The sequence below is a fragment of the Rhinoraja longicauda genome, chromosome 9, assembly GCF_053455715.1.
Source record: "Rhinoraja longicauda isolate Sanriku21f chromosome 9, sRhiLon1.1, whole genome shotgun sequence".
Classification (NCBI taxonomy): Eukaryota; Metazoa; Chordata; class Chondrichthyes; order Rajiformes; family Arhynchobatidae; genus Rhinoraja; species Rhinoraja longicauda.
In genome coordinates, this window is record NC_135961.1 from 61,142,037 (window position 1) to 61,166,411 (window position 24,375).

The 24,375-nt window shown below is 43.9% G+C and overlaps 2 protein-coding genes across 4 annotated transcripts in view; one reads left to right on the forward strand and one right to left on the reverse strand.

Annotated features, from left to right (window-relative positions):
- gpcpd1 (glycerophosphocholine phosphodiesterase 1) overlaps positions 1–529 on the reverse strand; it is a 48,749-nt gene extending 48,220 nt beyond the window's left edge. For both annotated transcript variants that reach the window (XM_078405613.1, XM_078405614.1), the window contains exon 1: positions 318–529. The gene's annotated coding sequence lies outside the window, so the exon portion shown is untranslated. The remainder of the gene's footprint in view (positions 1–317) is intronic.
- The window catches only part of LOC144596804 (shieldin complex subunit 1-like), a 62,370-nt gene continuing 38,151 nt past the window's right edge, over positions 157–24,375 (forward strand). Inside the window, exons 1-2 of one of the 2 annotated variants that reach the window (XM_078405617.1) lie at positions 157–1,054; positions 5,678–5,862. In XM_078405617.1, the coding sequence (XP_078261743.1) occupies positions 5,682–5,862 (181 nt within the window). In that variant the 5' untranslated portion in view covers positions 157–1,054; positions 5,678–5,681. The remainder of the gene's footprint in view (positions 1,055–5,677; positions 5,863–24,375) is intronic. The other variant, XM_078405618.1, reaches the window with a different exon arrangement.

A 24,375-nucleotide genomic window follows, 5' to 3' on the forward strand; every position in this document is an offset into this window, starting at 1 on the left:
ATTGAGATGCCCGGGCGGCATTATTGCACATTGGTCCTCGGGAGAGGGGCCGGCCGCGATGGGAGAGGGGCCGGCCGCGATGGGAGAGGGGCCGGCCGCGATGGGAGAGGGGCCGGCCGCGATGGGTGAGGGGCCGGCCGCGATGGGTGAGCGGCGGGACAGTCACGGGGCCGAGATGTGAGGGAGGAAGGGGGAAGGTTGTGGTGCAATCCTTCCCTCCAGCTCCGACAAAAACAACAGCAAGGGCCAAGGCCAGGGGGGAGCCGCAATGCAGGAACAGGGTTGAGCAACAAAACGGCCCCATTCACTCTCCTCACCCACTCTTCGGGGATCCGGGCCGTCTCCGCCGCCGCCGCCGCCGCCGTCACACACCTGGAGCGCGCCATCAATCCGTTCTTCCTCAGCCGCGGGCGGGATGGGACTAGGGGGGACGGGAAACAGTCGACGACGAGCAAGCGCGCTCCTTCTCTGCTTTTTCTTTCTCGCTCCCTCTGCCGTTGGAGCATCGACGCAAGACCCGCATCCAGGCCGCCCCCCATTGGCCTGCTGCCTCTCTCCGGTTGGTCCATCCGACTGTCGATCATCGCCTTCCGGTAACGTCCCGCCTCCAAGCTACTTCCATTGGTCCGCCGCCTCTCGCTGCTTCTCTTTGGTTGGTCTGGTCTACTGTCGATCAGCGCTTATCCCTATCGCCGTCCCGCCTCCTCACCGCTCTCATTGGCCCGCTGCCTCTCTCCGGTTGGTCCAACCCGGTTGTCGATCATCGCCTTCCGTTAACGACCCGCCTTCCGGCAGCTCCCATTGGTCTATTGCTACTCTTTGATTGGTTCATCCGGCTGTCGATCAGCGCTTAACCCATCACTCTCGCGCCTCCTCACCGCTTCCATTGGCCCACTGCCTTTCTCTGATTGGTTTCTCCATCTGTCGATCACTGCCTATCTCCACCGCTGATAGGGTACGGCTGCGGTCCCGCCCTCCAGCCGGTCCCGTTGGCCCGTTGCCGCACTCTGATTGCCGCCTTCAGCTGTCGATCGCCGCCGGAAAGGTGTGAAAGGTAACGTAGTCCCCGCTTGAAACGCTTTTTGTTTTACCTCATCGCCAAATGGCCTCTTCCTGCATCTATTTTCTATGTTTCTATTACTTCCTGCACTTAGAAACATACATAGGAACATAGGTGCAGGAAGAGGCCTTTCGGCTCTTGCATTCGATATGATCATGGCTGATCATCCAAAATATACCCTATATCCGAAGGGCCAAATGGCCTCCTCCTGCACCTATTTTCTATGTTTTCTATCCCTTGATTCCTTTAGCCCCAAGAGCTAAATCTAACTCCTGAAAACATCTTACTCTTATTTTTGTAATAATTATCTACTGATTTTATATATATATATATATATCAGCATGACCTGTTTAAACTTTGCAGCCACTTATTATTTTCTGTCCCCACATTTAAACTTTAAGCTTCCCTGATTACATTTTTATCTTGAAGGTAGGCACAAAATGCTGTAGTAACTCATCGGGACAGGCAGCATCTTGAGAGAAGGAATGGGTGACGTTTCAGGACGAGACTCTTCAGACCTGACCCGACCAGTCACTCATTCCTTCTCTCCAGAGATGCTCCCTGTCCCGCTGAGTTACCCCAGCATTTTGTGTCTATCCTCGATGTAAACTAGCATCTGCAGTTCCTTCCTACACCCACATTTTCTACTTCCTTGCATGTCTTTCCTTGAAATAAATTCTCCTTCAATTCCCACACAGCATATGATGTCTCAGATCGCAACCCTTTTAGCAAACTAAAAATCGTTTAGAGTAATTAGAAACATAGAAACATACTGATATTATTGAACGTAAATTTAGGTGGCTGTGTTACTCAGCTATTAATCCAGCGACCCAATTCACGGATCTGGTGACGAGTTCACTCCCAACACGCCAGCTAGCAGATTTAACTTCATTTTATTAAACAATCAGGAATTCTGTCCTAATGCAAGTATCAACCCGACATATTGACAATTCCTTCCACCCCTGGCTCTCCCCTTCACACCACCCCTACCACCCCTCCCTCATCCCCCCTCCCCTCACACAGGTATGAAGAAGGGTATCAACCTGAAATGTCACCCATTCCTTCTCTCCAGAGATGCTGCCTGTCCCGCTCAGTTACTCCAGCTTTTTATGCCTATCTTTTGTTTGACTTGCTGATTTACTCCTGCAGTTATCTATATGCTCAGGAATTTAAATCCTGATAATGGAAAATGATAATCATTCAGGATTATCCATTAAAACTGAATCCCAACAATCTTGTATATTGTATAATAGCGAGTGGTTACATTAAAAGTGCAATTCAAGTTCCAATTAAATCAATCTAGCAATAAGTATGGCACTTTTAATTAAAGAAGGCATTGGAGTTTTAAATATGTAGACACCTTGACTACAAAAAATATTTGGTTAAAATAGATATTGACTGGAACACATTAGAAATGAAGTGGTGGGCACGCCACATCTATCCACCCCATTTCCATAATGTGGATAGCAATAAATTGGGTCAGGAACTGTTCCCATTCCGTTTGTGATCAGGAGTTTTAAGGTAAAAAGCACAGTGGACGAGATGAAAAAGAGAGGGGAGATTGAAATGTATTTTTCACCACTTAGCATTGTGATTAACTGAGGAAAACAGTTTAGGCCTCTTGTGCCTCTTGCTCAACACTTAGTAAACGTTACAGTGTGTGTCATGTGGCTATGTTCTTTAATTAGCTTATGCAAAGCTGCGAATGCTGTGCTGAATCCTGGAATTCTCTCTGCTGATCTAAGTTATCAATTGTAAGGACGTAAGAGTTAGATAGAGCTCTAGGGGCTAGTAGAATCAAGGGATATGGGGAGAAGGCAGGCACGGGTTATTGATTGGGGACGATCAGCCATGATCACAATGAATGGCGGTGCTGGCTCGAAGGGCCAAATAAACTCCTCCTGCACCTATTTACTATGTTTCTATGTTTCTAAGAAGTAGAAACAGGAGAAGGTCATTTGACAGCCTGTGCCTTCCACAACAACACATTTGATACATATATAGAACGTTGTATATAGCACAGGAACAGACTCTTCATTTCACAATGTTCATACTGAACATGATGCCAGGTTAAGGCATGAGGCCTGAACAAGGGTCCTGACCCGAAACGTCCCCTATTCATGTTCTGGTGCCACTGGTGTCTCCCAAACCAGTTTTAATAGCCTCCCTAATTTGTTCTACCTGCATGTTAGCTTTCAGTCATTCATAACTGACACTTGCGTTTCATCCGTATTTTCCAGTTTTGCATCTTCCAGGCAAGAAAATACTGTTTCCAAAACTATTAATTAGGTGTATTTATGGTTAATTTGTACAAAACTACGATGATTCTGTAGGTTTTATTACTTTATGCTTCGGTGAGTGAGCAAGATTATGATGATTTTCTTTTGCATTGTAACTTGTACCGGAACTGCTCCTCAAGCGGGAATATGTCGCACTTCCTAAACCTTGAGTTATTCTTGGTTTTCTCAGTCGTTCTTGGATTGTCGACGCTGCAAAAGAAAAACAAACGTTTGAGTGAATCATATCATATCATATCATAATCATATATATACAGCCGGAAACAGGCCCTTTCGGCCCACCAAGTCCGTGCCGCCCAGCGATCCCCGTACATTAACACTATCCTACACCCACTAGGGACAATTTTTTACATTTACCCAGCCAATTAACCTACATACCTGTACGTCTTTGGAGTGTGGGAGGAAACCGAAGATCTCGGAGAAAAGCCACGCAGGTCACGGGGAGAATGTACAAACTCCTTACAGTGCAGCACCCGTAGTCAGGATCGAACCTGAGTCTCCGGCGCTGCATTCGCTGTAAAGCAGCAACTCTACCGCTGCGCTACCGTGCCGAATTGCTGCTTTGTGCGGGCAGTGACTACAGTGTGGAATGTCAATGGATGTCCACTGTAAACTTGAAGCTGCTGTTCGTGCAGCGATTAGACAGCGGAGCGGTTTGTCTGATCAAACCCTCCCTATAATATCACCCAGAAACACATCACTCCGGTAGACACAAAATGCTGGAGTAACTGAGAGGTAGCATCTCTGGAGAGAAGGAATGGCTGACATTTCAGGTTGAGACCCTACAGGAAGGGTCATCTGTTGACATTCCGGACTGTAGCCACCGCCCGCACAAAGCAGCAATTCATTCACTCAAACGTTTGTTTTTCTTTTGCATCGCCGACAATCCAAGAATGAGAAAACCAAGAATAACTCGTGGTTTGGGAAGTGCGACATATTCCCGCTTGAGGAACAGCTCCGGTACAAGTTACAATGCAAAAGAAAATTGTCACGATCTCGCTCACTCACCGAAGCATGAAGCGATAAAACCTACAAAATCATCGTAGTTATGTACAATAACCATAAATGCACCTAATTAATAGTTTTGAAAGTAGTATTTTCTCACCTCGAAGAAGCAAAACTGGAAAATACGGATGAAACGCAGGTCTGTATACACACAGCAGCACAAGTGACCTATGACCTGCGCTTGCGTGGCTGAGATACCAAACTCATTTATTATAGTTTAGGAATACCCTTTTTTTACAGGTTTTAAAGTTTTTTCAAATAATATGGGGCCTATATGAAGCATTTAATGAAAAGGATAGGAGTCCTTGGCTGTTAAATAGTAATGTGCAGTATGGAAGCACTCTGAGATATATTGATAGGCATAGAGTCATACAGCACGGAAATAGTCCCTGTGTCCCAAGTTGTTCATGCCGACCAAGATGCCCCATCGAAGCTAACCCATTTGCATGCGTTTGGCCCATATCCCTCCAAACATTTCTTATCCATCTACCTGTACAAGTGCACGAGGATACTTCATTCAACTCCCTGTCTTTTCTCAGTAACATTTCTTCCTCCCATTTATCCCAGTGGATTTTGGGCCAGGAACATCCCGGAACAGCTTCTTCCCTTCTGATATCAGGCTTCTGAACTGTCCTTCCAGAAACTAATCACTCTAATCACTCTATCCCATTGCAGACGTTGGACTTTGTCTATGGAACTGTAACGCTACAATGCTGAGAACTATATTCTGCACTCTATATCTACTCCTTTGCTCTACCTATTGTACTTGACTTTGACTTGATTGTACTTAAGTATAGTATTATCTGATTTGATTTAATAGTATGCAAAATAAAGCTTTTCATAAGTTTATAGGTCAGAGGAGAAGAATTAGGCCATTCGGCCCATCGAGCATCTCCACCATTCAATCATGGCTGATCTACCTTTCCCTCTCAACCCCTTTCTCCTGCCAAATATCACCCATTCCTTCTCTCCAGAGATGCTACCTGTCCCACTGAGTTATTCCAGCATTTTGTGTCTATCTTCTTTTCACTGTACCTCGGTAGACATAACAGTAATGAACCTAGACTAAACACTTTTCACGAGACTTCTGAGCTCAATTGTTTTTCCCGTGTCAATATATCTTACTGCATGTTCGTGTTAAACAGAAAATGTATATTCTCATTAAATATGTAATCATTGCTGGGCGAACATTCTGTGTTGTCAGGGTGTGTTTGTAACAGCGGAGTTATCATGCAGCTATAAGCAGATCTTACAATTTACTGTATATTGCTAATCTAGGAGTTCCTCAAATATAAAGTCAATTTTTCTCCCACAGCATCATGTCTGCAAATGAACATTTATCAAGTAACCTGTCAGAATGCAATAGTGTACTGGATTTACCAGCTACATTTAGCTTAACAGTTGAAGATGGTCGGTTAATGTCTGATGAAGATACTGATGGATGTACTTCAGAGTCAACTGTTGATCCCTTATTCTCAATGAAACCTACAATAAATACAGGTATGCGGCAGGAAATTTTAATAAATGCCTTCACCAACTCTGCAAATTCTACAAAAGACAATGTTTTATAGAAAAAATGTGCAATGATTAGTAAGGGTGCCAGGGGTTATGGGGTGAAGCCAAGAAAATGAGGTTGAGAGGGAAAGATAGATCAACCATGATTGAACGGCGGAGTAGACTTGATGGGCCATATGGCTTAATTCTGCTCCTAGTACTTTTGAACATTCGTATTGTTTATTGCCATATTGTTTATGGATTAGAAAGACACTAGCTTTTGGGAAGATTGCATCCTTTCAGAAATACTCTGGAAAAATTCTCTGGAGCTCTTATGGGGAGAGGGCAGGAACGGGGTACTGATTGTGAATGATCAGCCATGTTCACATTGAAAGGCGGTGCTGGCTCGAAGGGCCGAATGGCCTACTCCTGCACCTATTGTCTATTGTCTATTGTCTAAAATACTAAATCAAAGCCAAATGTCTTGTTCACCTCAAAAAAAGAGAAAATGCAGCAGTACCGGAAGTATAGCAGTGTTTACTCTTAATTTAATTTCCGGTCTGGATATTGTGACAGAATTGCATCTGACAGGCACAAACCACAAAAATGCCAAAGACTTCACAGCACTTTTTAACTCATCTATCTAGAAATATCCTAAGCTTTCTTACTGTAGCAGCTTGTTGCTCGAACATGATTCTCACTGAAGGATCTCAACATATGTATGTGATTCCAGGAATTTTTGACTGTCAGTTTAGCAAGAGGACCTTTCCATGTTTAAGTCGTGACTTGTCTGAAGAAAGACTTCCTTATTGCCAGAGATTGTTATCTCTGTTTATTTAACTGGGAGAGCATTCCATGTTCAATCATGACTAGTTCTGACACGAAACGTAACCGATTTCGAAACGTAATCTGTGGAATTCTTTGCCACAGAAGGCTGTGGAGGCCATCAGTGGATATTTTTAAGGCAGAGATAGAAGAGGAGGGGGAGGGAACAGAAAAATGCAGAGTCTATACATAGACTAGAGGCCATAGAGGGTGTGCAGTGAAGGCTAACCAGACAGATTGGGATGATGCCTCTGACATATGAGTATAGATTGAAGTGACCAGTCCTCAGTAGTGAAAGTTTAGAAGAACGAGACTAAGTATCAGTGAAATGTGCGGGGGAATACAGATTTGATAATATTACGTCTAGCTGCAGGGTGCAAAATCTGCAACATCTCAGGATGGGGGTGGGGAGGGCATTTAAAAATGTAAAAAAACTAAAATGAGGAGCAACTTCAATCTGTGGGTTGTGAAGGTGTAGAATCCTCAGCCGCTGAATGCCGTGGTGTCTAAGTCAGTGAATGTATTTAAGAAAGAGATAGATAGACTTGTAGGCACAGGAGAGAATGGAGATGCTCGAAGGACTGGATGTTATAGTCCTTTTCCTATGACTCTAAGAGCTGCAGCAATTCATGAAGGCGACACTTCATCTCAAGGAGATGTCGGCACTCAACATCAATGCTGACCTTACCAGAGATGCCAAGTCTCCAAAAAGTGAATTAAAACAATTGGTTAATTACCGCACTGCCAGCCTACTTTCACTCATCATCAACTCTCAGAAGATACCATAGACAGCGCTGCCAAGAGGACCTTGCCAATAACCTGCAGCCTGATGCTCACTTTGGATTTTGCAAGGATCAATTAAATTTAGTGCTGTTTCAAATGTGAATTTCAGAGTGGAGGTGACGGCTGCTAGCATAAGACATATGATCACATATGGTCCAAGAAGAAAACCACCGTGGTGAAGCAGGCGGAGGATGTTGGCTGGCCAGTAGATGGAGCGGCATAACGGCTGAGAAAGCGGAGCAAGGACAGACTAAGTGTCGTTGACTCCCAACAGTCAGGGACCGTGTGGTGACTGTCCCCACACCAGTATCCTCACGTTAAAAGATGTCACGCACGTGTGTCCACCTGGAGGGACGTAGCTCTTACAAAGTCTCTGATTCCAGGAATGGTCTCTTCAGCCATCTCAAGACCCACAGAAGTGACCCGTCAGGAGGACCATCATACTCGACTTTGTGTTTGCCGATGTTGGTGATGATGATAGGTAACCCTAGAAATATTAGTGGTGGGAACAAAACCAATGGAAGAACTTCACTAGCCACTCTTAAAGCCTCCTATAAAAATCGCTCTACAATGACCATCAAGCTTTAGTATGTGGGATGAGCAGTGGAACAGAGGGATGGAAGTACTTAGAGTGAGAAAAACATTTTGCTGTGTATGGTGACGATGCTGTCTGACCTACTGAGTTCCTCCAGCAGATTTGTTTAGATTCCAGCACTTGCATTGTCTTGTGTCTCCATTCACACTGATTTGCCCAGATTTCAGTCGTCTTGAATTTAACAATGTTCAGCAGTGTAATTTAACGTAGCAGTTATAATCGAGTACAGCAGCATAGCTGAACTAAAGATTATAACTGAGTGATATTTGCAGTTAAGTTATGTATTGAAGTTAGTCAGAAAGAACTGTAAGTTTCAATTACATATTTTCCTATCTCAGTAGATTTTTCTAATTTACAGTGCAGGTATTTTACTTTGACACAAAATGCTGGAGTAACTCAGCGGGACAGGCAGCATCCCTGGAGAGAAGGACGGGTCGAGACCCTTCTTCAGACTTTTGTGGAGGGTGTGGATCTGGCGTCAAAAAAACCTTCCTTCCAGAGATGCAGCCAGTCCCGCTGAGTTACTCCAGCATTTTGTGTCTACCTTTGATTTAAACCAGCATCTGCAGTTTTTCCTACATATATTATACTTTGACAACAGAATCGCCGAAGGCTCTTTCAGCTAATAGAGAGAAGGGTGTGTTTGTCATTCTTATTATAGCTGCTAGTTTTCAATAAACATTATTTTCCTTGAGTGTTCTTGAGTGAGAAAAGAGACATTATGGAAAATAATTTCTGAACTTAAAGATAGCTATAATTATCACAAGTACAAATGTGGCAGCCAACTGGGTCCTGGCCCTGAGTCTTGTGCTGTTTATTTCTGAGCTTATGAAAAGTTAAACATGGAAAAAAACCCATTAACGTTTAATTTTATTCCTTGAGTCTTGTTTCTAAGCTTCCCTTTCGCACCAGGCTTCTTTGATTGTTAGCTGATCCCCAAAGCATGTATTTTTCATGCCAAAACCTCTGCTGCCAATGTCAACAGACTATTTCACCATAAAGTTCCTCACGCCTACACCCTGTCCTATCCTTACAAGGCATGCTGCTACAGAAGAAAGATATGCAATCCCTTGAATAACGATCAGGAGCTCAAACATAATATCATAAGAAATAGGAGCAGGGGTAAGTTATTCAGCCTCTCAAGCTCTCTTTGTCATTCACAACATCTTCAATCTCAAGGTATCACAAAATGCTGGAGTAACTCAGCAGGTCAGGCAGCATCTCAGGAGAGAGGGAATGGGTGACGTTTCGGGTCGAGATCCTTCTTCAGACTGATGTCAGGGGGGCGGGACCAAGAAAGGATATAGGTGGAGACAGGAAGACAGTGGGAGAACTGGGAAGGGGGAGGGGAAGAGAGGGACAGAGGAACTATCTAAAGTTGGAGAAGTCAATGTTCATACCGCTGGGCTGTAAGCTGCCCAAGCAAAATATGAGGTGCTGTTCCTTCAATTTCCGGTGGGCTTCACTATGGCACTGGAGGAGGCCCATGACAGAAAGGTCAGACTGGGAGTGGGAGGGGTAGTTGAAATGCTCAGCCACCGGGAGATGAGGTTGGCTAAGGCGTGTTCAGCCACCGGGAGATCAGGTTGGTTAAGGCGTGCTCAGCCACCAGGAGATCAGGTTGGTTAAGGTGTGCTCAGCCACCGGGAGATCAGGTTAGTTAAGGCGTGCTCAGCCACCGGGAGATCAGATTGGTTAAGGCGATCTCAATTTCAATCTCAACGTCAATTTCCTGAAATATCCCCACAACCCTTAAATCTTTTAAAGCTAAGACTTCTACAGTATTGATTTTTGTTTTGAATGGAATGAGCTTCCACTCTGGAGCAGAGAATTACAAAGATCCACCCAACTCTAAATGAATCTGAAGAAGGATCCTGACCCAAAAACATCACCTATGCAGGGACACCTCATCTAGACTCCTCATCCAGGTGAAACATACTCCTGGCATTGTACCCTGTAAAACATGAAGAATTTTGTATGCTTCTGTCATTGTATGCTTTTTTCTAAAGTCTCAAGAATAAAGACACAGCCTACTTAATCTCTCATCAGCTGAACGACCTGCCACCCCAGGAACCAGTCCGATGACTATTCAGTTTTGCACTCCTCCTATAGAAAAGGCAGCCAAAACTGCATACAGTCCTTAAATTGTCATCTTTCCTAAACCCTGCATAATTACAATAAGAAGACCTTACTGGTTTGGAGACACATGAAACTACATGATTGAATGGCGGAGTCGTGATCAATATACAAAGTGCTTGAGGAACTCAGCGGGTCAGGCAGCATCTGTGGATCATAAGATCATAAGTGATAGTAGAATTAGGCCATTTGGCCCATCAAGTCTACCGCCATTCAATCATGGCTGATCTATCTCTCCCTCCTAACCCCATTCTCTTGTCTTCTCCCCATTACCTCTGACACCCATACCCATAAGGACGGCACGGTGACGCAGCGCCGGAGACTCAGGTTCGATCCTGACTACGGGCGCCGTCTGTACGGAGTTTGTACGTTCTCCCCGTGACCTGCGTGGGTTTTCTCCGAGATCTTTGGTTTCCTCCCACACTCCAAAGACGTACAGGTTTGCAGATTAATTGACTGGGTAAAATGTAAAAAATTGTACCTAGTGTGTGTAGGATAGTGTTAATGTGCGGGGATCGCTGGGCGGCACGGACTCGGTGAGCCGAAGGGCCTGTTTCCGCGCTGTATCTCTAAATCTCTAAATCTAAAAATCTAAAATCTAAATCTAATCAAGAATCTATATCTCTGCCTTAAATATATCCACTAACTGTGCCTCCACAGCCTTCTGTGGCAAAGAATTCCACAGGTGCACCATCCTCTAACTAAAGAAACCCATCCTCATCTCCTTCCTAAAAGAACATCCTTTAATTCTGAGGCTATGACCTCTCATCCTGGGCTCTCCCACTAGTGGAAACATCGTCTCCACATCCAAGGGAATGGATTGAAGATGTTTCGGGTTGGGATTCTTCTTCAGACTGATGCAGTGTTTTAATCATTTACTCTTTTGCCCAAATCTTAGTTAAATAAAGGCCACAAAACGTTTGTTTATCTAATTAGCTGATAGTTCTTCCAATGAAGCTCAGAAATACATGATGCTTTATTGCAATGCTTCACATTGCAATAAAGGAATTCACCATGGTCCAGCCAACCATCAAAAGTGCTATTTAATGTTTTCATATAAGAATAATTAACTTATGTGAAGATTAGCCTCTGTATTGTAGCTTTTCTTTGTTATTATAAAGCTTATTTTCTACCAGCAAGAAACCATGATCAACCATCCGTAAAGCTTCGTGTCGACCTGAAAGTACCACCTCAACCGCTCAAAGTCACTGCAGATCAAGTTGCCAACCAACTGCTACAGAACGGCAAAAGTGGAAAGATGAAGAACTAGAACAAACTTGACCGTAAGAAGTATAGCAAAGTCATACTCGACCTATGATTATGGAAGAGCTGGAAAAGGGCATCACTTCACTGAAGCCAGGGAAAGCAATTGGCCGGGATAACATCTCAACAGATTAAGAACTTTAGACCTGTTGCCATGTAATGGCTGCTACAGCTGTACGACCACTGCTTGTCTACCCACTAGCTTCCTAAGATCTGGAAGAAAGCACATGTACTGGCACTCCTGAAACCCGGGAAAGATCCATCGATTCCTAAGAGCTATAGTCCAATCTCACTTCTGAGTCATACATACAAGGTCTTTGAACGCCTGATACTTAACAGAGTTGGACCTGTTGTTGATGATCTCCTTACCCCAGAGCAAGCTGGTTTTCCCCCAGCCAGCTGGTTTTGAGGAAGGGAAACTAACTGGTGTTGTGTTTGTCGACGGCTCAGCTGCTTACGACACTGTTAACCATAGATGCCTTTCTCCACAAGATCCTGGAGCTTACCAAGGACATCCGTCTAACAGAATTGATTGAAAGGATGCTCGAGAACAGGTACTTCTTTGTCAAACTGGGTAGTAAGAAGTGCAGATAGCAGAAACTCAAGAACGGACTACCACAGGGAGGTGTGCTTGCACCAATACTCTTCAACATCTACACTAACGACCAACCTAGAAGTGAAGGTACATGTCACTTTATCTATGCAGACACCTTGGTGTAGCTGCCCAAGACAGTGACTTCAGTGCTGTTGAAGAACGACTCTCAAATGCCTTCAACAAACTAACACCTTACTATGAAGAGAACCACTGTGCAAATCCATCAAAGACACAGGTGTGTGCATTCCATCTGCACAACTGAGAAACATAGAAACATAGAAAATAGGTGCAGGAGTAGGCCATTCGGCCCTTCGAGCCTGCGAGCCTGCACCGCCATTCAATATGATCATGGCTGATCATCCAGCTCAGTAGCCTGTACCTGCCTTCTCTCCATACCCAGGCTACTGAGCTGGAGAAGCCAAACGTCGACTGAATGTCATCTGGTCTGGTACCCCTCTTGAAAACTACGATCACCTAGTATATCTAGGAGTCACCTTAGATCATTGTTTTTCCTTCAAGACCCATGTTGAGAAGCCAAAAGCTAAAGTCTTTGCAAGAAACAACATTGTCAGCAAACTTACTGGAACAAGATGGGGCGCAATTCCTGACACTCTACGATCAACTGCCTTGGCCCTTTGCTACTCCACAGCAGAGTATGCATGCCCAGTCTGGGAAAGATCAGCCCATGCTAAGAAGATTGATCCAGCCATCAATACAACCTACCGCCTTATCACTGGATGTCTTAGACCAACATCAACTGACAGCCTATACATACTATCTGGTATAGCGCCACCAGAGATTTGTCGTAGTGCAGCAAGCAGTGGAGAATGCCATTGCCAGACCACAGATGTACATCCCCTATTCGGCCATGAACCTGCAAAGAGTCGGCTAAAGTCCAGGAAAAGCTTCCTCAACGAAGTTGAACCAAATGCTGAAGCTGAAGGTACTAGAGTTGCATTCTAGGAAGAGAGACTAGCCAATCTCCCATCAACGACATCCATGTCCATAAGTGCCAAAGAAAAACTTCCTCCTGGGGCGGAATCAAGCTTGGCTGAATGGAAAAGCCTCAACAGACTGAAAGCTGGTACTGGTCGTTGTAAAGCGATTCACAAGAATTGGGGTTATATAGACACTGAAGACGTTCTTCTGCATATGCGGCACTGAACCACAAACTATGGAGCACCTATTGAGATGTCCTCTATTGGAGCACGAATGCAAAGCTGAGGACCTCACAGAGAACAATGATATTGCTAAGAGTTGTGTTCAGTTTTGGCTGAAGCTCATCTAGCATGTGTGGGCACGATAAGAAGAGGACCAGACAATTGATTATAATTCTTAAAAGGACTCAAAGTGCTGGAGTAACGCAGCAGGTCTTACAGCATCTCTGGAGAACTTGGGTAGGTGACATTTTGGGCCGAGACCCTTCTTCAGTCCTAAGAATAGTCTCAACCCAAAATGTCACCTATCCATGTTGACCTGCTGAGTTACTCTAATACTTTATGTCTTTTTGTGTAGTAACCAGCATCTGCAGTTCTATGTTTCTAGTACTGATTATAATTCTTCACATTTGAATTGCCTTTAACTCATTTGGGCAATGATAAAAGTGGCTTGCAGGTGACGCATCACTCCATGGTACCTTATTTCAGTAAGCTTATCACTCAATGACATCAGACACAAGGAACTGCACATGTTGGTTTACAGAAAAAGACCCATAGTGCTGGAGTAACACAGCGGGTCAGGCAACATTCTGGAGGACATGGATAGGTGACGTTTTGGTTGGGACCCTTCTTTCGACTTTTATTGAATGGCTAGAGCAAAGTGTATTTCTGTTCCTTTTATCGGTCACGAACAGTTAAGTTATTCCTGTGCCTTTACTAGATCTGTTACCAACACAGAAAGGATATGTCATAACCCCACGAGCAGGGAGGATTAAAGGACACCTTGTGTCAACCTTTTATTTAATGCTATTGGAAACCCTGCTTGAATTTTGAGTGAAAAAAAGACACAAAGTGCTGCATTAACTCGTCATTAGGCAAAAAGTAGTCAAAACCATACTGCCGGTGTGGAACAGCTCAGTCACAATGGTCCTGCATCGCCTTGCTCAAACAGTTCACACAGTGAACAGAAGGCAATGTAAATGTCAAAGCTGGAAGAGAGGCTGGACAAACTCTGCTAGGTAATAAATTGATAGGGGGGGGGGGGGGGTTGATAGGCAGATGGTGGACAAAGGCCGGAGCTGAAAAGACAGAAGGTGTGAGACAAAAGGATTGAAGAGTTTCAAATTGTGACGCTAGAGGAAGGAATGTCAGTGGCGGGGGAGGGAAGATGTAGGTGTGAGTCCAGGTGGGACACAGTGGAATTTGGGGGTGGTAGATTAAGGGAGGAAGAATGGAGAGAGAGGGTTTTGTAGTGACCTAAAATTGGAGAATTCAATGCTCGTACCATTGAGTTGTAAGCTACGTAAGTGGAATAAGAGATATTGTTCCTTCATTTTCAGTGTGGGTTCACTCTGGCAGTGGAGGAGGCCCAGGTCAGTTTGGGAATGGTAAAAGGAGTTTAAATGGATACCAATCAGGAGATCCCATAGATAGAGACAAAAAGCTGGAGTAAATCAGCGGGTCAGACAGCATCTCTGGAGAAAAGGAATAGGTGAAATTTTGGGTCTGAAGAAGGGTCTCGACCCGAAAAGTCACCTTTTCCAATTCTCCAGAGATGCTGCCTGACCCGCTGAGTTACTCCAGCTTTTTGTGTCTATCTTTGGTTTAAACCAGCATCTGCAGTTCCTTCCTACACAGAAGATCACATAGGCCTTGGTGGACCATGTGCTTGTGTTTAGGAAACGGTCGCTGAGTCTGTGCATGGTCACGCCGATGTACAGGATGCCATATCGGGAACACCGGATGCAGTAGACAAAGTTAGAGGAGGTGCATGTGAACCTGTGTCTCACTTGGAAAGACTGCTGGGGAACCTCAATGGGGGAGAGGGAGGAGGTATCGGGGCAGGTGGTACGTCTCTACATCTCTCCTATACTTCCACCGCCCCCCACAATCATTCTGGACCCAAAATGTTACCTATCCATGTTCTCCAGAGATGCTGCCTGACCCGCTGCCAGCTTCTGCAGTTCCTTTCTATACAGTTCTATAAGATCTTGCGAGGGCTTGAGCTAAAGGGAGAGGTTGAGCAGGCCATGACTTTATTCCATGAAGTACAGGAGTCTGAGGAATGACCTTAAAGGGGTATATAAAATCAGAAGGGGCCCATATAGGATGAATACACATCGTTCTATTTCCCCCAGGATTGGGGAATAAAGAACTTGAAGGCACAGGTTTAAGGTAAGAGAGGAAAGGTTTAATAAGAACCTAAGGGACAACGATTTCACACAGAGTGTTGGTGGGTAAATGCAATATACTACTGACTGTCAGAGGAAGTAGCATATTCCATATACCCTCCACCCTCTGTTAAAACGTTGTCCCTCAGGTTCCTATTAAATCTTTCCTCTCTTGTCAGAGGAAGTAGTTGAGGGAGTATTTCAAAGTCATTTGGACAGTTACGTGGAAGTGAAAGGTTTGGAATGGTATGAGCCAAAACCGAAACGAGGACTTGCTTAGATGGGGCATCTTCGTCAGCATGGATGTTAGGATGAAGTACCCGTTTCTACGTTTGATGTCCTTATGACTCTCTAACTTTGGCATCAGTGCTGCATGTGATAAATTCTTTGAAAGGCTCTTTAATTTGATCTGGTTGGGCAAGATACCAAAAGACATCCAACACTTAAAGGACATTCTAAAATAGCTGAACCTTTTTGGTGGAAATTGGAACTGGGTTGAGTGACGACTACTTTCATGGTTGGGAACTTGATTTTCATTAACATAGAGTCTTACAGCTTGGAATCAGGCCTTTTGGCCCAACTTGCCCACACCGGCCAACATGACCCATCTACACTAGTCTCACCTGCCTGCGATTGGCCCATATCCCTCTAAATCTGCCCTATCTATGTATCTTTCTAAATGTTTCTTAAACGTTGCGATAGTACCTGTCTCAACTACCTCCTCCGGCAGCTTGTTCCATACGCCCACCACCCTTTGTGTGAAACATTTACCCTTGCAGCAGATATTGGAAGGGAATGTTTCTTTGCTGCCAAATAAACTCCTCATGTCAACCTGAAGACGTGTGGAAAATAATTTCCAAGCACCATGGAAAATGACAGCAACAGCATGTGAGTAGAAAAAAATATAACATCACGTTACGGGCAGATTCAGTATTTTTCAAAATCTCACCAGTCTGAATTATTTGGGAGAGACAACATATATAACTTTAAATTGCTGTCCTAGTATGTACCTCCTTTGATTACATAATTTGCATTTTGTTTTTGCAAGTAAAAATAGTACTGTGTACTGATCACTGAAGTGCAGCAGTCACGAGAACCGTGGACAAAAAAGTCATGCAGTTCTGAAACAGTCAGGCTTATGAAACTGCTTATAAATATGGGCCAGCGATCATATCACATTTCCCAGCGATTCCTCATCGACGAGGCCTGCATACTCGTGACTTAAACTCAAAGACAATTCTGTGCTACTCTCTGACCTCCTCCACACAGTTAACAAGGAGGAGTGTTTCAGCACAGCCAATTCAGTTCCTTCTATCCAGTGATGCTGCCTGCCCTGCTGAGTTACTCCAGCATTTTGTGTCTATCTTCAGTTCCTCTAATTTGGCTTCCAAAAATAAAAATCTGAATAATGGAGGGATTTGGGTTGCTGCAGGCAGAGGAGATTAGCTTAGTTTCGTTCATTTTAGATTGTAGTCACGTGTGCCGAGGTACAGTGAAAAGCATTTGTTGCGTGCGAACCAGCCAGCGGAAAGACAATACATGATTACAATCCGACCATCCACAATGTACAGATACATGACAAAGGGAATAATGTTAAGTGCAAGATAAAGTCCAGTAAAGTCCGATTAAAGATAGTCTGAGGGTCTCCAATGTTTAACTTGACATTGTGTTCAGCACAGACATTGCGGACTGAATTCCTGTGCTGTGCTGTTCTATGTTCTTTGTGCAATCTTGATGGGGTTTGGGTGAGACTATAAAGCTCTCTTGCACACAGTTTTGAGAGCAAAGCTAGAACTATAACCACAGAAAGACATTGTGCAACCTGCCCACATTCTTGAATATTCTCCTGTATAATCATTGATTAGCTACTTGCCATCACATCTGCTGTGACCGCAAACATGAGGAGCCAACTGAAAAGAAGAAGAGCAGAAATGAAACACCTCTCCCAGCTGATAAACATAATGGATTCCAAATATCTACTTCCTTGCCATGAATTTTCCTTGGCACATCCAGTAAAGACATGTCAGAGGAGAGGGAACAACTGCAAGTTGAAAGTGTCGAATATGCAGTAGCGTTATTACACTTTGGAGATCGCCGCTGATAAATGCCTATAATTTGGCTCTGATAGTTTGGAAGCCTGGGTGTTTGATTCCGGTTTTGTGATCCTTATTAGAATGGATTTGAGCTTGACTCATGATCACAGCCATCTGCTGCTTTAATCTGCTCTTCCATACGGGCAGTGTTCTCCCAGTAGTGTCTTTTTTTACATGTCTACTTGGGATAACAAAATTAGGACCAGGTATTCAGTCTGATTCGTAAGAGCATCAGAGGTTAAGGGGACAAGGCAGGAGAATGGGGTTGAGAGGGAAAAATGGATCGGCCATGATGGAATGGCAGAGTAGACTCAATGAGCTGAATGGCCTAATTAGGCACGGGCTTGGCTCATTGTCACAGTACTGAAAATCTGCTGAGCCTATCCCATGCCAGTGGAGGGAGTTGGACCAAAGGCTGGTAAGCGTACTGGCGGCGGGAGGCAGTGCGAGGGCCGCTGAAGGCCCTGCAGCAGGCTGGGACTCGTTCCAGGGGACCAGCGAGCCGCGGCTGTACCCCAACCATGGGCCCGGCTCCTCCACCGCGGGACTGGGAACTTGACCTCCACCGCGGGACTGAGAGGGATGGCGCCGAGTGCCACCATTCACCTCATGGACCGGGATTCGGAGAGGAGGTGGAGGGCGATGGCGGCGGACGCTGGACAAAGGACCAGGCAAGAAGAACCAGGGAGGGGGTCTTACCTTCTGCGACTTCCATGGTTGGCTGTGGGAGTCACCCACCCGGGAACAAGGGCTGAAGAGGGCCGGCGTGGAGAGCGACATAGGTTCGCGGGACGACCGAAATAGAGGCGATGGCTGCAATGGGCCCTTGTGGCCAGCTGAAGTTTGGACTGTAAAATGGCGGCAAAATAACGCCTCTTGCATCTGGACTCAGTGGGCTGCTCTGTACATTTTGTACTGACCGGGGGTGGGGGGGGGATGGGGATTGTGCTCATTTATGGGGATTCTTTTGCTGAACTGTATGCAAAAAATGTATTTCATTGTACCCAGTACATGTGACAATAAAGAAACCATTGAAGCATTGACGTCTTATAGTCTTATGGCCTAATCTGGGAATGTGTTGCAAAGTTCCACCAGGTCAGCCTCTGACGGAACAGGTTCTCACCCACCAAAGAGGCTGAGAAACCAACTTACTTCCTTAATATGAACAGCAGTTCTGTTCTACGATCCATCAGGAAAGATTAAGCTTTGTCTGCCCCAGTTAGACCCATTGATGAGCACACAATTAAGACTCTGGTTTCGATTGAGTATGACTTGGAGATACTTTAGAAGGGGTGCTAAACTTGGACTGTACGTGCCCCAGCAGGCTGGATCTTATGCCAGTATTTCAATAAAGAACTGAGGATTTCTCTCTAATATTGTGCCCAATATGTGTCTCTTTTCTAACACCACTGAAATGGATAACTTGGTCCTTACTTCATTGATCTTTCTGGATCTTGCCATGGGCTAAATATTTAATTGTTTGTAAGGTTCCCAGGCGCTCCCAGAAGCAGCACAGTGGTGCAGCACAATGGTAAAGTTGCTACCTCACAGCACCAGAGACCTCGTTTCGATCCTGACCTTGAGTGCTGTCTGTGTGGAGTTTGCATGTTCTTCCATGATTGTGTGGATTCCATCCAGGCACTCCGGTTTCCTCCCACAACCCAAAGATATGCAGGTATTTAGGTTAATGGGCCTCTGAAATTGCCCCTAATGTGCAAGGAGTGGATGAGAGAGTGGGATAACATAAAACTAGTTTCTAGGGTTGATCGATGACTGATGGGCCGAAGGGCCTGTTCCCATGCTGTATCTCTAAAACTAAGCCATTTACTTAGCATGGAGCCATTTGGTGAATTTTAACACCTGGTTTGCATGTGCTAGCTTCTAGAAGACCTTTCTGGAATCTGTATCGATAACTTTAATGTCTCACTGAGTTTCTTGATTTAAGAAGGTAATTGTCAGGCTATGTTTCTGAAGCGCTGATAGTCCAAACATGAGAAACATAACAAAGCTAATATATTTATGACAGAGTCTGTAAATATATAGAAAGTATCAATTACCCTTTTAGCTGTTATCCAGGATCATATATCTACAGTTATTTATAGAAGTAAGATGATTCTCATAGGTCAAAAGGACGTCTTTGTGATTGTATAACAAGCTCAATCGTCCTTCACTTGAAAGAATAACATTTCAACTTTCCAGCGAGAAGTTTCATTTGAAGCAATTTGCCTCCATTCCTTTTAAGATTAGAAATATTCTATAAACCAGGCCAGAATAGTTTGAGTCTGAGGAAGGGTCATCCATTTCTTTTCTCCAGAGATGCTGGCCTGTCCCACTGAGAGACTCCATCAGTTTGTGTCTATCTGCAGAATAGATTGTTAGAGTGGATGGGGCATTGATTGGTGCTGTGGGGATGGAAAATCAGATGGTTCCTCTATTAGTTTGAAGGTAAACATGTCCAATAAAGAATAAACATGCATTAAAATGCAATTTATTAAAATTCAAATTACGATTAAAAATATATCCATATGTTTTTTTCGCCTTCCATCACAGTGTGGAATGCGGAGGAGTCACTGTGGTGGATGTTTATGTTAAAATGGATTTTGTGTGCCCTGTTGCTTTTTATTGGTATGACTGCATGGCAAATAAAATTCCTCATATGTTGCAAAACCTACTTGGCTAATAAAGTATGATTATGATTATGATATCACTAGACAAATTCCAAAGTCTAAATGCAACTGTGGCAAAATTAATGATTGGCTAAACTATGCACTGTTAAAGAAAGTAAGAGCTTTTCAAAAAAGAACGATGCTTTTCACTGCACCAGTACCAAACCATTTCACCGTTATTTAGGTGCTAGTGGATCTAATTTCTTCCTCCCACGTTGAATGTGGAAAATGTGTGGTTAATACAGTGTAAATTCCATCAGGTGGCACCACCATCTCTGGCTGCCTCGCCAACAGTCTGTCTGTCCTTTATTCTTTTTTTGTTATTTTAAGTATGTGATGAAGTATGTTTTAGTGTTTCTTGGTTTGTTTTATGTGGGGGGTGGGAATTGGAGGAAACTTTTTTTCAATCTTTTACGTCGACGGAGATTTTTCATATTTAAATTTTTATTGAAGGAAAGATACAATACGGCTGACGTAGTGCATTACATTCCCCTCCATTTTTGTTTTTATATATAACAATAAAATAACCCTCACCCACCCACCCTGGACACCCCTTGGCAGCTGATGTGTTCACAATACAACATATTACAAATACAAATGCATATTTTAACAGCAAAACCTCTACATTCTTCCAAGTCGCAGGCCCATACATACATACCTACAGCCTACCAGATGGTTCAGAATACACTCATTCATTATGCATCAACCGTCCTGTGAGGTAATCAACACTTGTGTAAACAAAAAAAAAGTAGATAAATAAAAGTAAAACATATTTAAAGGCAGATCCCCAGCTACAATCAAGTGCCCTCAGTCAGTGGGTAATTCTTTTAGTATGATAAAAAAAGTTTCCCATTTTGAATAAAACTTTTTCACAGATCCCCTCAGTATAAATTTGATCTTTTCTAGTTTTAGAAAGAACATTACGTCCTCCAGCCAAGCGGCAGCAGATGGAGGAGTTATAGATTTCCAGACCAACAAAATTCTCCTACGGGCCAAAAGAGATGTGAATGCAATGATGTCAGACTGGTTTGCATTTAATCCCAAAGTTCCATCTGGATTTTTATCCGTATCGGATCTCCGTCCCCTCTGCGGCCCAACATCGAGGAGTTGGCGGCCTTTCCTGGAGACCAGCCCGGCGCTTCAAGCCGCGGGCACGGCGCGGGCTTTAACATCGGGAGCTGCGATCCTTTGCAGAGGACCGACTGTGGAGAGCTCCACCCGCGGGGCCTGTGGACTTTAACATTGGGAAGCCCGCAGTAAGAAGAGGCCGACTCGGGAGCTCCTTGCCGCGGAGAGTTTGTCAACCGTCCCAACGCGGGAATTTGATCATCCCGACGTGAGGGCCTCGGACAGTCGGCAGTGGCGACTGCAGATGGTTCAATTGCCCCGACCATGGGTGAACAAAGAGGACGATGATTGAACTTTATTGCCTTCCATTATCACAGTGAGGAATGTGGGGTCCGCTGTGGTGGATGTCTATGTTAAATTTTATTTTATGTAGCTGTGTGTCTTGGTGCTTTTTACTTAGTATGGCTGTATGGTAACTCAAATTTCACTCTACCTTAATTGGTACAAATTTCATTGTACCTTAATTTCACTGTCCCTTAATGTGACAATAAATTGAATCTTGAATCTATTAGTTTGAAGGTAAACATGTCCAATAAAGAATAAACATGCATTAAAATGCAATTTATTAAAATTCAAATTACGATTAAAAATATATCCATATGTTTTTTTCGCCTTCCATCACAGTGTGGAATGCGGAGGAGTCACTGTGGTGGATGTTTATGTTAAAATGGATTTTGTGTGTCCTGTTGCTTTTTATTGGTATGACTGCATGGCAAATAAAATTCCTCATATGTTGCAAAACCTACTTGGCTAATAAAGTATGATTATGATTATGATATCACTAGACAAATTCCAAAGTCTAAATGCAACTGTGGCAAAATTAATGATTGGCTAAACTATGCACTGTTAAAGAAAGTAAGAGCTTTTCAAAAAAGAACGATGCTTTTCACTGCACCAGTACCAAACCATTTCACCGTTATTTAGGTGCTAGTGGATCTAATTTCTTCCTCCCACGTTGAATGTGGAAAATGTGTGGTTAATACAGTGTAAATTCCAACAGGTGGCGCCACCATCTCTGGCTGCCTCGCCAACAGTCTGTCTGTCCTTTATTCTTTTTTTGTTATTTTAAGTATGTGATGAAGTATGTTTTAGTGTTTCTTGGTTTGTTTTATGTGGGGGGTGGGAATTGGAGGAAACTTTTTTTCAATCTTTTACGTCGACGGAGATTTTTCATATTTACATTTTTATTGAAGGAAAGATACAATACGGCTGACGTAGTGCATTACATTCCCCTCCATTTTTGTTTTTATATATAACAATAAAATAACCCTCACCCACCCACCCTGGACACCCCTTGGCAGCTGATGTGTTCACAATACAACATATTACAAATACAAATGCATATTTTAACAGCAAAACCTCTACATTCTTCCAAGTCGCAGGCCCATACATACATACCTACAGCCTACCAGATGGTTCAGAATACACTCATTCATTATGCATCAACCGTCCTGTGAGGTAATCAACACTTGTGTAAACAAAAAAAAAGTAAATAAATAAAAGTAAAACATATTTAAAGGCAGATCCCCAGCTACAATCAAGTGCCCTCAGTCAGTGGGTAATTCTTTTAGTATGATAAAAAAAGTTTCCCATTTTGAATAAAACTTTTTCACAGATCCCCTCAGTATAAATTTGATCTTTTCTAGTTTTAGAAAGAACATTACGTCCTCCAGCCAAGCGGCAGCAGATGGAGGAGTTATAGATTTCCAGACCAACAAAATTCTCCTACGGGCCAAAAGAGATGTGAATGCAATGATGTCAGACTGGTTTGCATTTAATCCCAAAGTTCCATCTGGATTTTTATCCGTATCGGATCTCCGTCCCCTCTGCGGCCCAACATCGAGGAGTTGGCGGCCTTTCCTGGAGACCAGCCCGGCGCTTCAAGCCGCGTGCACGGCGCGGGCTTTAACATCGGGAGCTGTGATCCTTTGCAGAGGACCGACTGTGGAGAGCTCCACCCGCGGGGCCTGTGGACTTTAACATTGGGAAGCCCGCAGTAAGAAGAGGCCGACTCGGGAGCACCTTGCCGCGGAGAGTTTGTCAACCGTCCCAACGCGGGAATTTGATCATCCCGACGTGAGGGCCTCGGACAGTCGGCAGCGGCGACTGCAGATGGTTCAATTGCCCCGACCATGGGTGAACAAAGAGGACGATGATTGAACTTTATTGCCTTCCATTATCACAGTGAGGAATGTGGGGTCCGCTGTGGTGGATGTCTATGTTAAATTTTATTTTATGTAGCTGTGTGTCTTGGTGCTTTTTACTTAGTATGGCTGTATGGTAACTCAAATTTCACTCTACCTTAATTGGTACAAATTTCATTGTACCTTAATTTCACTGTCCCTTAATGTGACAATAAATTGAATCTTGAATCTTGAAATATTGCAGATGCCAAAAGTCTGAAATAAAAACAGAAAATCTTGCAAAGACTCATAAGTCAAGCAGTTGTTGTAGAGCAGCAAAGACTTGGGTCTCTGGCTCTGTAAGGCAGCAACTCTACAGCTGTACCACCGTGCCGACCAAATAAATGAATTTATTTGTTTGAACAAGTTCAGCATTAAGCAAAAATCAAAATGTTGGAAGAACCTGGTGGGTCAAGCAGCATTTATGGAGGGAAATGGCCAGATGATGTTTTGATCAGGACCCATCTTCAGCAATAGGTAGCAATTGTTCACCTATTCAAAAGATTTTTTAAAATTAAGTTACATTTTTGTTGCTTGTTGAATGGAAAATAAATCTTACTTTTTGTGAAGCACTTTCTTTGAAATCCCAAATCTCCATCTTCAGTTATATCAAAGCCTCTCAAGTGAAAGTGCAAGCACGCTATCTGCTGGCAGATCACTGCCACTATCGCTCATGATGCATCCCTGAGGAGTTATGGGAGATTAGCCTACAGAGCTTTTCCTATGATGAATTTGCTTACTTACTTACTGCCCATTATGCCTCCTGGCATGTAGGCAACAACGAAGGTTCTCCACTCCTGTCTGTTCTGGGCTAGGTTCTGGACACTACCCTAGGTCAATTCCATAGTTTTCATTTCCTCCTCTACAGTTCGACGCCATGTGGTTTTGGTTCTCCCTCTTTTCCTTTTCCCGTCTGGTATCCAG